The 14,150-nt window shown below is 49.0% G+C and overlaps 1 protein-coding gene across 4 annotated transcripts in view; it reads left to right on the top strand.

Annotated features, from left to right (window-relative positions):
• The window catches only part of TCAIM (T cell activation inhibitor, mitochondrial), a 60,458-nt gene extending 51,913 nt beyond the window's left edge, over positions 1-8,545 (top strand). For all 4 annotated transcript variants that reach the window (XM_012770385.3, XM_076006958.1, XM_012770384.2 and 1 more), the window contains 2 exons: positions 600-731; positions 6,720-8,545. In XM_012770385.3, the coding sequence (XP_012625839.1) occupies positions 600-731; positions 6,720-6,960 (373 nt within the window). In that variant the 3' untranslated portion in view covers positions 6,961-8,545. The remainder of the gene's footprint in view (positions 1-599; positions 732-6,719) is intronic.
• Positions 8,546-14,150: the final 5,605 nt, after the last annotated feature.

Genomic DNA, 14,150 nt, shown 5'->3' with positions numbered 1-14,150 from the left:
AAACAGAAGTATTACTTTTATTCTTTCCCTTAAGGGGATTATGATATTTGAGTGCATTAAATTGTTTTTTAGTTCAGTGTGTGGTTCTTAGGAATTAAAAAAAAGCAATGTCACTACTTATGTTAGCCACTCTCTTCTACACATTATTATTTAGAAAAGCCAACATGAGGGGATTAAAGGGTTGAATCTCGAGAACATTCTTTGAATATATTGCCACTTACTGGGCAAAGTCAATCCTATGGAAAACCTTATAGGATTAAACGAATATTAAATCAGTAGCCAGCATTTTTGGTGCATGTACTTGCTATTTGCCATGAAGCACCCACTGTGCTGGGTGCTCACACGCTTTCTCTTTGGCTTTCACAATCTCACCATTAAGTAGGTCACTACCAACATCATACGCATAAGGTCACCAGGCTCGGATGTATGTAATCATCCTCATAACGTGTATCTTTGAGCCTTAAGTCAATGTTACTGTACGTTAAAGATGGATTTTCCTGGTGATTCCTTTTTAGTTTCTTGAAGACTAAGAAAACAGTTTCTCTGGTGGGAGAGTGGATGGGTTCAGTAATTTTTCCCTTATGTGTGTTTCCTTTCAGTGACAGATATGCTCCAAGCCTGCATGAACTCGGGCATTTCAACATCCCAGTACTCTGTGATTTAGCAAATCTCCAATGGTTTATTCTCACCAAAGCTCAGCAGGCAAGAGAGAACATGAAAAGAAAGGAAGAGTAAGTACCGTTAGCCCTCTGCAAAGTTGTATCATTCAGTCTAACTTTTAAAAAATCAGGTATTTGGAACTCATAAATGTGGGACCTTAAAACTCTATTAAACTTAATAAATTGACTAATTTATGGATATTCCATATTTATTTATTCCCCACCTGCAAGAGATTAGATGTGGCTGTTTTGTAAGTATAACAACCTAAATTACATTGCCACCATGTACCTCAATTTGAGAAGTAGGGCTTATTAATATAAAATTCAACTCAGGAACAGAATGAAAAGTAAAAACATCAGAAAGAAATTCTCCAGATGGAAAAGATTGGCAACAACAACAACAACAAAATCTTCATTGTTTAAAAATTTTTCAGCTATTGTTATAAAGAAAACTTTATCTGCATTTTAATTAAATTGAGAAAAATTTGTAAAACAAAAAATTGTTTTAGTTCATAAACAGTCCTGTTTCTGTGTTGTTTATATCTTTGAAGAAGTCATATTATAGCCAATAATTTCCTGTTTTGTAGGCGGTTAGATACTGCTCAATAATGCTTTATGCATCTCCTGTGAAGAAAGGAGGTATTACATTCAAAAAATGGTTATTTTTCTAAAGATGTTGCCAGGAGGTTTGGTTACCAAGCATTTACTCACTCACTCATTCATTTAGCCAGCATTTACTGTAACTGCCGTGTGCTCGAAGCTGTGATAGGTGCCACTGGTAGCTGAAGTCCTGGTCCCTGGCCTCCTGGAATTTGTTTCTAGTAGGAGACATGAGTGCTTTGAATAAGTTGAGCGGGAAGAGGCAACACTCTGGGAAGGCAAGGAGCAGGAAGGCGATGGCAGAGGGGCAGGAAGGAAGCTGAGGGGAACGGCTTTGCACATGTCTGGGGAGAGAGAACGGGACGTGGCAGCTGGGTGTTCAGCAGGGTGCTGGTGGAAGCTGTTCTGCCTAACTGCCCCTGCAAGGCTCGGCCCCCACAAAGTGCTCATTTAAAAGCCAGGGACATAAAATAGAACAGCTAGCAGCTGTCCATTTAAGAAGAGACAATGGGATCATTTTATTTATAAAATAAATGAAGGAGTTGCATCTCTTTGTTTTGCTTATGGAATTGGTAACAACTCTGTTGGCCAGACCCTATGATAGGAATATCCTACTTCTTGGTTGGTTGCTAAGCATTTGTTTGTGGTATTACTTTTCTAAATTGTAAGTCTGCTCTAATCTCTTGGGAGCAGTTCCAGCCAACTTGTCATTTTTAGGACTGGTGATTTTGTCTGCTGTACCATATCTGCTGCTTTTCTCTGTGGCCATTTTATAGCTTTGGAATAATGCTACTAGATTGTGAGGAAGGAAAATTAAAAAATAAAATTCAAATAGGTTGATTTTTGAAAGTTCCCTCTTACCAGTTGCTCAGGCAAATAAAAACCCTGAGTCGTCTTGGTTCCTCTCCCAACTCCCTCACTCGTCCTCTCTACCCCACCTTCAGAGGAGACCCAAAGCGTGCCATCTCTCCTTTCCTTTTCTGCCACAGCTGGTCGAGGCCCCCATCATTCTGTAATGACCTGTCTGGTCTGCAACCTTCCATACCCATGCCCTCCACCACCGCCTGTCAGTGCCCATCAGAGCAGCTGAGTGAGAGCGCAGTCCGGGTTGTCCCTGCCTGTGCCTGCAGGGTCCCCTGCGGTGCTCCCTGACTGCGTGCACTCCTGGGACTCTCCCCTTGCTTACTTTGCTCCAGCCCCGTTTGCCTTTTCATCCTCCTGGAGCACCGCCAGCATGTGCAGTTCCTGGGCCCGTGCACTAACCCCCAGCAACACTGCGCAGGGCCCTGCTCCTGTTCTGCCTTCTCTGCCCGCAGTGTAGCATGGGGCCTGCCCTCCACTGCTCTCTCCTGTCCTCTCGTCCGTTGGCTTAGCGCCATCGACCTCAGCAAACTCCCTTTCCTTATTTATTCGCTGTTTCTCTCTCCCTCCAAACAGAAGGGGAGCTCCATGTGGGCAGAGACTGGTCTGTCTTGTTCCCTCCAGCGCTGGCTGGGATCAGTGCCAGGCACTCAGGAAATACCCACAACTGACTGTTAATTTTGGCTCGCTTACTCAGCCCTGCTGGCTCTGGGCTCCAGAGCCCTCATCCCTGCACTTGTCCCCCAAGGGAAGGAAAGCACTTGCTGCTGGTCCCCACACACCTTTCCACTTAGCCGTGGCCTTTGCCCCCCTGCTGATAACAATGCAAACAATGCAAACAGAGTCAGAGGTCTTCCCTGACTCTGGGCCTAGCAGCCTTTGTCCTCACTCCTGTCCTTTGCTCTGTCCTTTGCTCTGTTCTCCCTGACCTAAAGGTCTCCTTCCTTGTATTTGCCGGGTAGTAATTAAGACTGCCTTCTTTCCTTACATGAAGTGTGCTTACATGGAGAGTGGTTTTCAGACACTTTTTAACTGCGTATCTCTTATAAAGTGGATTCTTAAGTAGAAACCCAATGTATTTAACAAAGACAAAACCTCATAGCTGCTCTATTTCAAAATGAAAAAAACTAGAGGCCACCTGTACCCGTAGGGCCCTCAGAGTACCTCTGCAGGCCCCTTGGCTTGCTGAACAGTTTTTTTTTGTTTGTTTGTTTGTTTTTGAGACAGAGTCTTGCTTTGTTGCCCAGACTAGAGTGCCATGGCATCAGCCTAGCTCACAGCAACCTCAAACTCCTGGGCTCAAGCGATCCTGCTGCCTCAGCCTCCCGAGTAGCTGAGACTACAGGCACCTGCCACCATGCCCAGCTAATTTTTTCTATATATTTTTAGTTGACCAATTAATTTCATTCTATTTTTAGTAGAGACTGGGTCTCACTCTTGCTCAGGCTAGTTTCGAACTTCTGACCTTGAGCGATCCACCCGCCGCCTCAGCCTCCCAGAGTGCTAGGATTGTAGGCATGAGCCAGCACACCCAGCCTGCTGAACAGTAAAAACCACCACTATTCCAAGCTAATATCTGGATCCTGTCTTTATAGAACATGACCATCTCAAGACTGCATGGCTTGTAGCTCCTGTCTCCTAACATTGCCTGGCCGCCGTATGGAAAGTGTGTGGTCTCTGTGGAACCTCCACTGCTTTGGAGGCTGGTGATAGCTGGGTGCACAGCTCTTACGTAGGGTGGTAAGAAGCCAGGTAACCTGCACCTAGACAGTAAACCAGCTCTCCCTAGCATGGCTCTCCTCACTTGATGTTTTTCAGTATTAATAATTCACTCAGATGTTTCCTCTCATTTTATAGCATATACAAGAGCTGTCTGGAAAGTATTCAGCCATATAACTGCTCTTGTCTCGTTAACAATGGCTTAAATCCAGCCATTGATATTTCAAATTTTAAAATCACTTAGGTAAATTGGAAATATAGAAATGTACAAGAAGCTGGGTGCAGTGGCTCACGCCTATAATCCTAGCACTCTGGGAGGCTGAGGTGGTAGGATTGCTTAAGCACAGGAGTTCGAGACCAGCCTGAACAAGAACGACACCCGTCTGTACTGAAAATAGAAAAAAAAATTAGCCGGTCGTAGTTGTGCCCACCTGTAGTGCCAGCTACTCAGGAGGCTGAGGCAGGAGGATCGCTTGAGCCCAGGAGTTTGAGGTTGCTGTGAGCTAGGATGACGGCACGGCACTCTAGCCCAGGCGAAGAGCGAAACTCTGTCTCCAAAAAAGAAAAAATATGTACAATAATAGAAGAATGGCTTAGTTATTTTGAGACTTGCATATAGTAGAAACAACCATTTAAAAGATTGTTCAATTGATTCAACTAATATTTATTGAGTACTTATGTGTCTAGCAAACACTGTAGAGTCACTAGTGCTGATAACAATGCACACAAGACATGGAACTCACATTCTGACATCAGAGCAGAGTGGTTTAACTTTGTGTTAAAAAAAAAAAATGAGGATATTTTTTGTTAAAGGAAAGGAGGGTCGATTCCCTTAGGAAATGTCTGGCCTGTTTCTCAGCATAAGAAGGAAAGGAACAGAACTTCCCACCAGCCACACGCCCCACCCTATATTCCCAGACACCCTGTCATGATGTTTCTCTTGTGTGTACTCAGCCTTCTTTTTCTCTCTCGCTTGCTCTCTCTCTTTCTTGAAGTATGAATATAATAAAGCCAAAAAATTATAAGGAAAGGCAAAATATAATTTTTTAAAAATATTTTTTAATTTAGTCTGCTGCTGACTACAGAAGCACTCAAGAAGGAGGAAAGGGTATTACATGTTGTTTTCCTACTGAGGGGACACGCCTGGAGGGACCCTTACCAGGGGCTGCTTTCTCAGAACTTGGTGCTCCTCCAAGCTTGCACCCTTGAAGGACGGACAGGTTCTCCTGATTAGAAAGGCTGTGGCCTGTGGGTCTGGGAAACCCTGAGGATTTCCTTAGAAGAAATGGGAATGCATGAATCCTGCCCGGATTTGTATAAAGGTGTATTGTTGGAGAACTACATGGCAATGTGTTCACACTGCAAGGCTTTTCATTTCTAAGCCAGGTTGTGAATATCTTTTTTGTTGTTGTTGTTGATAAGTGAAAAAGCCCTTTATGGAAAAAGATAGCTATACCCTGCTGTATCGGTGGTAGTTTAGGGTGAGCAGACCTCACTGGAACATTCTCAGAACCATCAGCCATGACTGCTGTCTACTTTCTTGAATCTCTAAGCAACATACTGCAGAGGAGTGATCTTATGGAAAGAGCTAATAGCACGTAAGAAAGTGATCTGGGCGTTGTTAAAGAGATTCCGAAGTTATAGACCAGGATAACTATCTGCTCTGACCATTTCTGTTTTCAAATGTTTTTCTAGCTTATGGATATTTTATGGTACTTACTTTTCTCTTTTATGCAGAGTTTAAGGGTGATTAAACATAGGATATTTGTGTATTTTTAACCAATGGAATATTTAAATTAGACTGGTTTGGGACACATGACCGTGGCATTTTTGCTGTACTCACCTTGTCAAATGGCCTTCCCAAGTAACATATGTATTAGTCTAGTGCAACTGCAAGGATGTGACAAGGTGGATTCTCTTGAACACATCTCTAGATGTGTGGGGCACTGAGTCCACTTACCATATTCATAAGCACTTGCCACCTGTGGGAGAGTATTTGAGACCTGATTCTGCCCCCGCACTGTGTACTCTGTCGGCCTTAACTGAAGCCCCTGACAGAACAAGAGATGTTGTAACCTCAGGCAAAGGAGAGGGAACAGAATAGGAAAGTAACAATAAAGAGAACCTGTCCCCTAGTATTTTTGTGAGCCTGGTGTTTATTTTGAGAATCTTTAGAAGTCAGTACTGCCCATGGGTTAAATTTTAAGTGGCTCCTAAAGCTAGGGTGCTTTTTGGTTTTTTCCCCAAAAAATTATTAAGGGGATCCAAATGTTTTAGGTTACATGGATCACTTTTGTAATGCTTGAGTCCCAGCTATAGGTGTGCCTGTTACCCAAATAGTGTTCATAGTACCCATTAGTTAGTTTTCCCCCTCCCCTTCTCCCCTTCCCTCTCCCCCCCTGGCGAAACCAAAAAACAATCAACAAGGCAAAGAGATAGCCTACAGAATGGGAGAAAATATTCACAAGAGACACATCCGATAAAGGGCTAATAACCAGAATTTACAAAGAACTCAAGCAAATCAGCAAGAAAAACACTGAAGCTCTCGGTTTTATATTCCTAGCTTTCTGTTTTCCTTAGTTGCTGACTGCTGCTATATGAGACAAGATAAGAGCTTTTTAAATTATGGATTATTTTTACCCCATTATTGCTAAAAAGATTGAACAAATGCTTTTAGAGATACACGTGGCAGTAACTCAGTAGGTACTGCGTCATAACTATCGGCATGTCTTGCAAACATGTGATTGGCCCTTCGCAGGTGCCCTTGTCAGTGTTGTGAGTGGAAACTTACAGCCCTGATATTTTAGAATATATGTACAATATATGTTCTTTTATTTATTATAGCTTATGGCAATATTATTTTTATTTTCAATATAATAGGTTAAAGGTTATTGAGAATGAATTGATACAGGCTTCAACAAAGAAATTTTCCCTGGAGAAGTTATATAAGGAGCCCAGCATTTCTAGTATACAAATGGTGGATTGCTGTAAGAGACTTCTAGAACAATCACTGCCTTATCTACATGGGATGCACCTGTGTGTTTCACATTTTTACTCTGTTATGCAAGATGGAGACCTTTGTATTCCTTGGAATTGGAAGAATGGAGAAGCCATTAAGTAACAGAAATCTATTTTTATTTTTTTAAAGAGATAAGAAAGAAACTGTTAAATTAAACTTATTTAAATCCTCAATTTGATATAACAGTATTATTTACATAGTACAAGAACAAAGTTTCTAACTGCTGCTTTAAAAGTAGACATTTCTAAAACAATGAATTTCTTGTAGGAAACTTGTTTTAAAAAGGTTTTATCTCCCAGCCTTATAGTGTTGATTGGCAAAACTAAGTAAAAAGAGTTTAGAGTGAATATATTTATAGTGATACGTAAATGAAGGATTTGACAAGAGTGATATATTTTTGTATGAGGGAATGTTGGTTTGGGGCTGGGCAAGTTTGTGTGTGTAAATATAATCAGGCCCCGTGTCCAGAGTATAGCTCAGAAGTAACGGAGCTCATTTCTACATGTAACATGATGCAACGTGCATCTTTATAGTTACATCTCATGTATACACACACACACACACACACGTATTTTGCAGCCAGAAATGGACACTTGATGTCCAAAACCAATGATTGATAGATAGCAAAAATTGGATAACCAAATTTTTCCTAAGAGACTAGAGGGGAAAAAAAGCAGTTGAATATATGATATTGACTTTGTCATAAGCCGTCTGATAACCAACCAGTTTATTAAAATCTTCAGTGACAGAGAATTTAGATTTAAATTCATAATTTCTCCTGTTCATTAAAATATTGTAACTGTTGGTAGCATGAAACCAACAGACCGGTAGTATTTTGAATCATTTAATGAGGTGACCCATTTGTTTTCATGGGCAAACACTATCTAGGAAAATTCTCCCAAAGAGCTCTAGGAAGTAGAATCAAGTATAAAATGGTGCAGACCATTTGGGATTTCTGTCGCTGCTCTCAACTCTTCCTGTGCCTACCAGTGTTTGAAATGCTTGTTAGCTCTGGCCCAGGTAAGCCCTCTGGGTCACCTCTCGTTCATGCCATACAGCTCAGCCTCACATGGTTTATGGCGTCCCCAGCAGAGTCGAGGGACCTGGTCTCTAGACTCAGGGCTTCCCTCTCCGCAGATACACCCCCAGATTCCTGAGGGCATATTTTTAACCAGCTTGAAACCTCTCCGGCTCATTTCTCAAGAAGACAGAGTGAATCCTGGTTTAGGATGCCATTTTTGTGACTCTTGCTGCTGAAGAAATCAGAAAGGAATTTTTTCTGAAATTCATTAGAAAGTAAAGGAGATGTTATGATCAGTTTTGAAGTATGTTTTAAATTTATCTAAAACGCTGTTCAAGTTTAAATTCAAATGTGTGTTCTAAAGAAGTATTGATTTGTAATTATTATAGTTTGTGCATATCATCCCTTTTAACCTGTGCCTAACAACTATACTTAAATTTTGTTTTCTAGTGTAACTTGTTACCTGTAAAGATTTTCCAGAGCCAAATAATAGGAGTGAAAAATTCCTTAAAGATTATATAAGAAAATGTATTAGAAATGTATCAGGTTTGGATTATGCCATTTCCAAAATCAACTAGTATAGAATCCTCAGTAATATGTTTTGAATTGAATTTTGTCTACAAAATAATTATTACCTAATAAATAATACCTACATCAACCAGATAACTGTTTTTCCTTGTTATCCAATGATTAGTGGTTTTATAACTATTGCAGTATAATAGGAAATTACAAAAAATTATAATTTTTTGTATATGCCTGTTTGATTTATTCTCCTAATTTAACATAAAAGGACCAGGCCCCTCTAACTATGTTTCTGCAAAGTCTTGGGAAGAAATGGTCTGTCTCCAAAGGGACCTGAGCTCCAGATCAGGGTTAGGCCTGTCCCAAGGCAGAAACAGGACCTGAACTCACCTGGGGCCTGTGCCCTCCCCTCCCCCAGGCTGTCTGTTAGTTCTCAGCATTAACTAGTTCTTAGACAAAGCTACGTCTGTCCCCAGACTCTCTCTTAAAGGCCTCCACCTCCAGGCAGCCTCTCTGAGCTAATGAGAAGGTAGTGGGCCTTGAGGAGTGGGCAAGTGGGACAAGAGGGACCAGGGCCATGTTAGGGCCAGCTCACCTTTGGAATCTAAGGACTGAGTGCCCATCTTAGACGGAGGTCCCTGGAGTGAGCCCCTCTAGCTCAGGTCACTGTCCCAGCATCCTGGTGCCTGCTTTCGCCATACTAACTCAGCCTCTTCCATGGGGGCTGCCCACCCCCAACCCCAGGTGCCCTGGAGGATTCTGTCCAGGCTTCCCTGGAGCGAGCCAAGCAGATCAGATCAGTCCCAGGGAGACCGATGGGCCCTGAGACTCCAGGCTTCTCTACTGGGGACCATGGTCCTGGCAGCCTCCCACCCATGGGCCAGGGTGCAGGAGCCACAGATGCATCAGGTGAGGCCTGGCAGCTGGCCAACCACAAATGTCTGCCCTGTTCCAAGACCACCCCTCTACCTATACCACTTGGCCACAGACCCTATCCTTGGGCCCTCTGACATGGTGGGGTCACCATAGTTCCCTTCCCATGGGTAAGAATTTGCACAAGCCCCAGGGAACCCTGACGTGGCATCCCGGTGGCTCCACCTGCTAAGTTGCCCTGGACAAGGGCCACCCCTCACTTCCCCTCAAGTTTCCCCACCTATGAAATGAGGCACCGAGGCATGTTCTTGGACATTCTTCCCACCCTCCACAGGTTCTGTCTCAGGAAGCCGGCGGTCCTCCCAAGGGTGGACCTTGGTCACTAGCCCAGGTACTTGTTCTTTAGCAGTTAGGCAAGGACAGGAGGAGGGGCTGGAGTAGCCCGTACCCCAGACATATCAGACCTAGGTGGGTGCTGTGAGACTCCCTTCCTGCTCTAAGACTCTGCTCCTACAGCCTGGTTCTATTGGCCACTCCAAACCCTTTGTGGGGGTCGGGCACGGTGGCTCACGCCTGTAATCCTAGCACTCTGGGAGGCCAAGGCGGGCAGATCGCTCAAGGTCAGGAATTCAAAACCAGCCTGAGCAAGAGCAAGGCCCCGTCTCTACTAAAAAATAGAAAGAAATTAATTGGCCAACTAAAAATAGATAGAAAAGATTAGCTGGGCATGGTGACACATGCCTGTAGTCCCAGCTACTCAGGAGGCTGAGGCAGAGGGATCGCTTGAGCCCAGGAGTTTGAGGTTGCTGTGAGGTAGGCTGATGGCACAACACTCTAGCCTGGGCAACAGAATGAGACTGTCTCAAAAAAAAAAAACCCTTTGTGGGGACTTACTTGTGTGGAGCATCTTAGGATCTTAGGGAGCTTTTCTTTCCTAAGCTGACAGATATTGCATATGGAGAGACTGAGGCCCAAAATAGGGAAGAGGCTTGTCCAAGGCCCTCTGCAGGCAGGAGAGGTTTAGTTAGAATCCAGGTGTCCCAGGGTCCACGAGGGATCCGAGCAGGCAGGAGAGCCCCAGCTCCAGGCAAGCCCACCACCAGGTCAGCACCAGGGATAAATAAGGTCCCCACCAGGTGGCCCTTGGAGCGGTACTGCCCCATCTTGGAGGGTGGGTGGGTCACAGCAGGGAGAGACAGGGACCTATGGTGGTGCCTGGATGGTCAGGTGCCTAGGTCCTGGGCACGATGGTACACCTACAGAACCAGTGTGCAGACCAGGTAGGGCTGACGCCCATCAGCTCTGCTCCCTCTTTGCCCCACGGAAGCCTGGCAGGCCTCAGCCCCCACCCTGCCTCCAGCCCGGCTGCTGGGGCGCCTCAGCCTCGTTCCCTCCTTGCCAGGGCGTGGGGTGCACAGGGACTGCTCAGGTGCCTGCAGCATCGTCTCAGAGTGGCATGCACGCTTCTGCCCCAAAGTGCCCACCACAGATACTCATCTGGGGGAAACTGGCTCAGCACAGGGCGTGGCCCAAACTGGAGGGGCCTTCAGATTTTCACCCTCCTGATCTTTGAGAGGTGGCTGGCTTTTCTTTTTCATTTGCTCATTCGTCACTTCCACAAGCACTGGCCTAGACCCAGTATCCACGTGCGAGAGCCAGAGACTCCCGGGTCAGCAGGGCAGGCACAGAGGCCTCGGGAAGGGAGGGCAGCGTGGTCAGGGACAGTGCCTGCGCGGCTATGACGGGCTCCCAAGGGCCAATCGCCCGTGACCGCAAGGCTGGCATCTGAGCAACCTGGGCTCACGGGTCCCCTTCCCCCCGCCCAGATCCCCGTCCATGCAGACCAGCATATGTTCAGAAAGCGCAGGGCTCAGTGCCAGGCCATCATGAAGGCCATCTCCAGCCCACAGTGACTGGGCACAAGGCAGGAACAGGGAACAGGTGCTTCCCTAGGGCCCCGGGGGCCGTAGGGGAGAGTCACGCCCCCTGTAGGGTCCTGATATCCTTCGCCAAGGGTTTTCCAGGGTCTTCTCAGGCTCCACCCAGCAGGCATCAGAGCTCACTAGTGAAGGGTCCTGGGGGCGGGGTCAGGGGGCCCGGGTCTCCCAGCATGGAAAGAGTAAAGTACAAGGGCAGTGAGCTTTCTTGCCGGCTGGGCTTATTCCCTGGGGAGCAAGACGCAGTCCCAAGCGGAGGGCGCTGTGTGGCAGTCCTTAGGGGGCACTGGAGCCCCGTCTTCACCCCCTTCCCGGCCACCACCTGGCCCCTGAGCACCCGCTTCCCAGCAAAGCCCATGCCCACACCCGCAGGCCACCTGGAGGCCTGCTGTGAGACAGCACAGCCCCAAAGTCCTGGCCGCTTCACTTGTGGCACAGGGCTTGGGGGGCAGGGACAAGGCCGATTCCAGCCCTCACGACCCTCACAACCTGGTCATACATCCCTTGACCCGAGCCCCAGATTTGTCAAAGGAGCTGCTTGGAAGGCCTGTTCAAAAAGAGCGTGGTGATAGAGGCCAAGGTGACTGCCCCCCCTCCTGCTCCCCGCGCCTGGCTCCGGGCCTCGTGTCAGCCCTGCCCTGGCTTCCTGCCCTGCCTGCACCTGCTCAGACCTGCAGACACCAGCACCATCTCAGCCTGGCCCCGCCTGAGCCAGAGCACTCCCCTGCCCCCTTCTCTCCCTTCAGAGCTGCCCGCCTGTTCAAAGACCCTCTGTGTCCCCAGAGGGCTGCTCAGCTCCCCCATGGCTCTCTCAAAGCCTTCCCACTCCCAGTGTCACCTCTTCCTGCCCTGCATCTGTGGCTGGGCCAGCGCCCTGACCTGCTCCGTCTCAGCTTCCAGCCTTCAAAGCTCTGCTCAGGCCGTTCCTGCCCGCCAGGGCGTCCTCCCCACGCCTCGGGGCCCAGGGGCTCCACCTCGGCACGCGCTCAGCCTGGCACACAAACTCCGGGACCACCTTGCATGGAGCTCAGACCCGGGGAACTTACCCAGGCTCTGATCCTGGAGGGCAGCGCGGGAGGCGGCATTTCACGTGGGAGCAGCCCTGGAGCGGGAAGGCACCAGGGGTGACGAGGGAGCAGGTGAGTGGCCGGGGCAGAGGGCCGAGGATCTCACTGAACACCCGGTCATTGCCTGCACATGAAGTTGTGGATCTAGCAGCTGGGTGGGGGGCACAGCACCCGCACGCCGGGCACCCTGCCTGGGCTGCCCCAGCCCTGGTGGGAGTGTGTGGCAGGTAGGACGTCGTGGGCATCTGCAGGCTGGCAGGCTCTTGCCCAGACTCCGCTTGCATACCTGCAGTGATGGAGAGCTCATTTCCTCCCCAGGCAGCTCCGAGGTTGAGGTGCAGCTCTACATAAGCAAAAGCTCTTTCAAAGGGAGCTGAAATCTGCCCTGGGGCTCCCCGCTGGGCCCCACCCTGGCCCCAGGGTGGCTGTGGGGCAGACCCTTCCAGACCCGTGTCTCCTCCTCCAGACCTGGCAGCCCCAGGACCTCGCCCTTCCCCAGGCGTCATCTCCTTAGGGCACGACCACCAGGCAACTTAGTGTCCCTCACCCCCTGCCGTCTGCCCCAGACAGGCCACCCACACCGGTGTGCATTCTGCTCTGGAAACACAGCCTGCGGTTTGGGCTTTACCCAGAACAGCAGCCTGTCGGAGCCGCAGCGCGGCAAGCGCAGCTCACCGGAGTGGGGTGGCGGAACAGACCCCAGGCTGGAGACTGCCACAAGGCTGGCTTACGATCTGTGGTCTGTGGTCCCCAAAGACACTCAGCTCCCAGGATCCCCCCGACTCCCGCTCCTCCTCCCACTGGGGAAACAGAACATGAATTCCATCAAGACCCTTGTCGTCACCTATCTTAGGCCACCAAGCCCACTTCCACCGCGGGCTGGCTTCCCAGCCTAGAGCCCCCGAGAGCTCCCACGGACAGCTGCCTCGGGAACGAGCAATCGGGCCAACCCGGATAGGAAGGTGCTGCGCCTGCTGTCTGCAGAAGTGGCCCTGCCAGGTCTCACTGCAGGGACTGAGCCCTGCTGTCCCAGAATGGCTCTGGGTGATTTGTTGAGGGGATTTGTTACCCGGGAGACTCTGCTGGTGTAGACTGAGCCCCGATCCTCACCCCAAACTGAACCCAGATCCCTGCTGCAGGCTGAGCTTGTATCTCTCTGGGCACGTCTGAGACGCTTGCTGGGGCTCTTGCGGGTGGGCTGAGCATGAGGCTAAGAGCCCATGCCAGGTCAGGGTTGGGGTCTTGGCCCTGACTCTCTTGCTGGGAGCCCAGCACCTCCTGCCTGGCCGCTTTCCCACCAAGGCGCGGGATCGGGTTACCTCCAGGCCCAGGCCCTCCGCTCTGCTCCTCAGCCCGCCCTGCTCACCAGCATTTGCTGGCCGGGTGACAATGCAGAAGTGGGTGTCCTGGAGAAGTGCTCCGGCTGCCCACCAGCAGTGACACCAAGGACTCCATCAAGGTCACGCTGCAGGTGGGCCAGGGAGAGTACATGCCAGTCCTCCCGCCTACCCTCCGCCACGCTCGGAGGCAGCCAGGCCCTTGGGATCGGCGGAGCCCAGCCTGGGCCTGGCCTCCCTGCCACCTCTCACCCCAGGCCTGTGACCACAGCCACCGGTGGCCATGCAGGCCTGGCAGACAAGCTTGCTCACTTCCACATTGTGCAGGGAGGGAAACTAAGACAGAGAGAGACAGGGCCCCGCCTAGGTCGCAGGGCACAGTGGCCACAGAGTTTAGGCTGGACCCCAGGCCTGTGCCCCCCAGCTCAGAGAACGGGGGTCCTGGCTGCTCAGCCTGGGGCAGAGTGTTTCGGAGCCCACTTACTCTCCCCCCACAGCGAGCCTGGTGCAGGACGCAGGCGCGCCAGGGTACTCC

The sequence above is a fragment of the Microcebus murinus genome, chromosome 1 (assembly GCF_040939455.1).
Source record: "Microcebus murinus isolate Inina chromosome 1, M.murinus_Inina_mat1.0, whole genome shotgun sequence".
Taxonomy (NCBI): domain Eukaryota; kingdom Metazoa; phylum Chordata; class Mammalia; order Primates; family Cheirogaleidae; genus Microcebus; species Microcebus murinus.
This window is presented reverse-complemented; position numbering and strand designations above follow the sequence as displayed.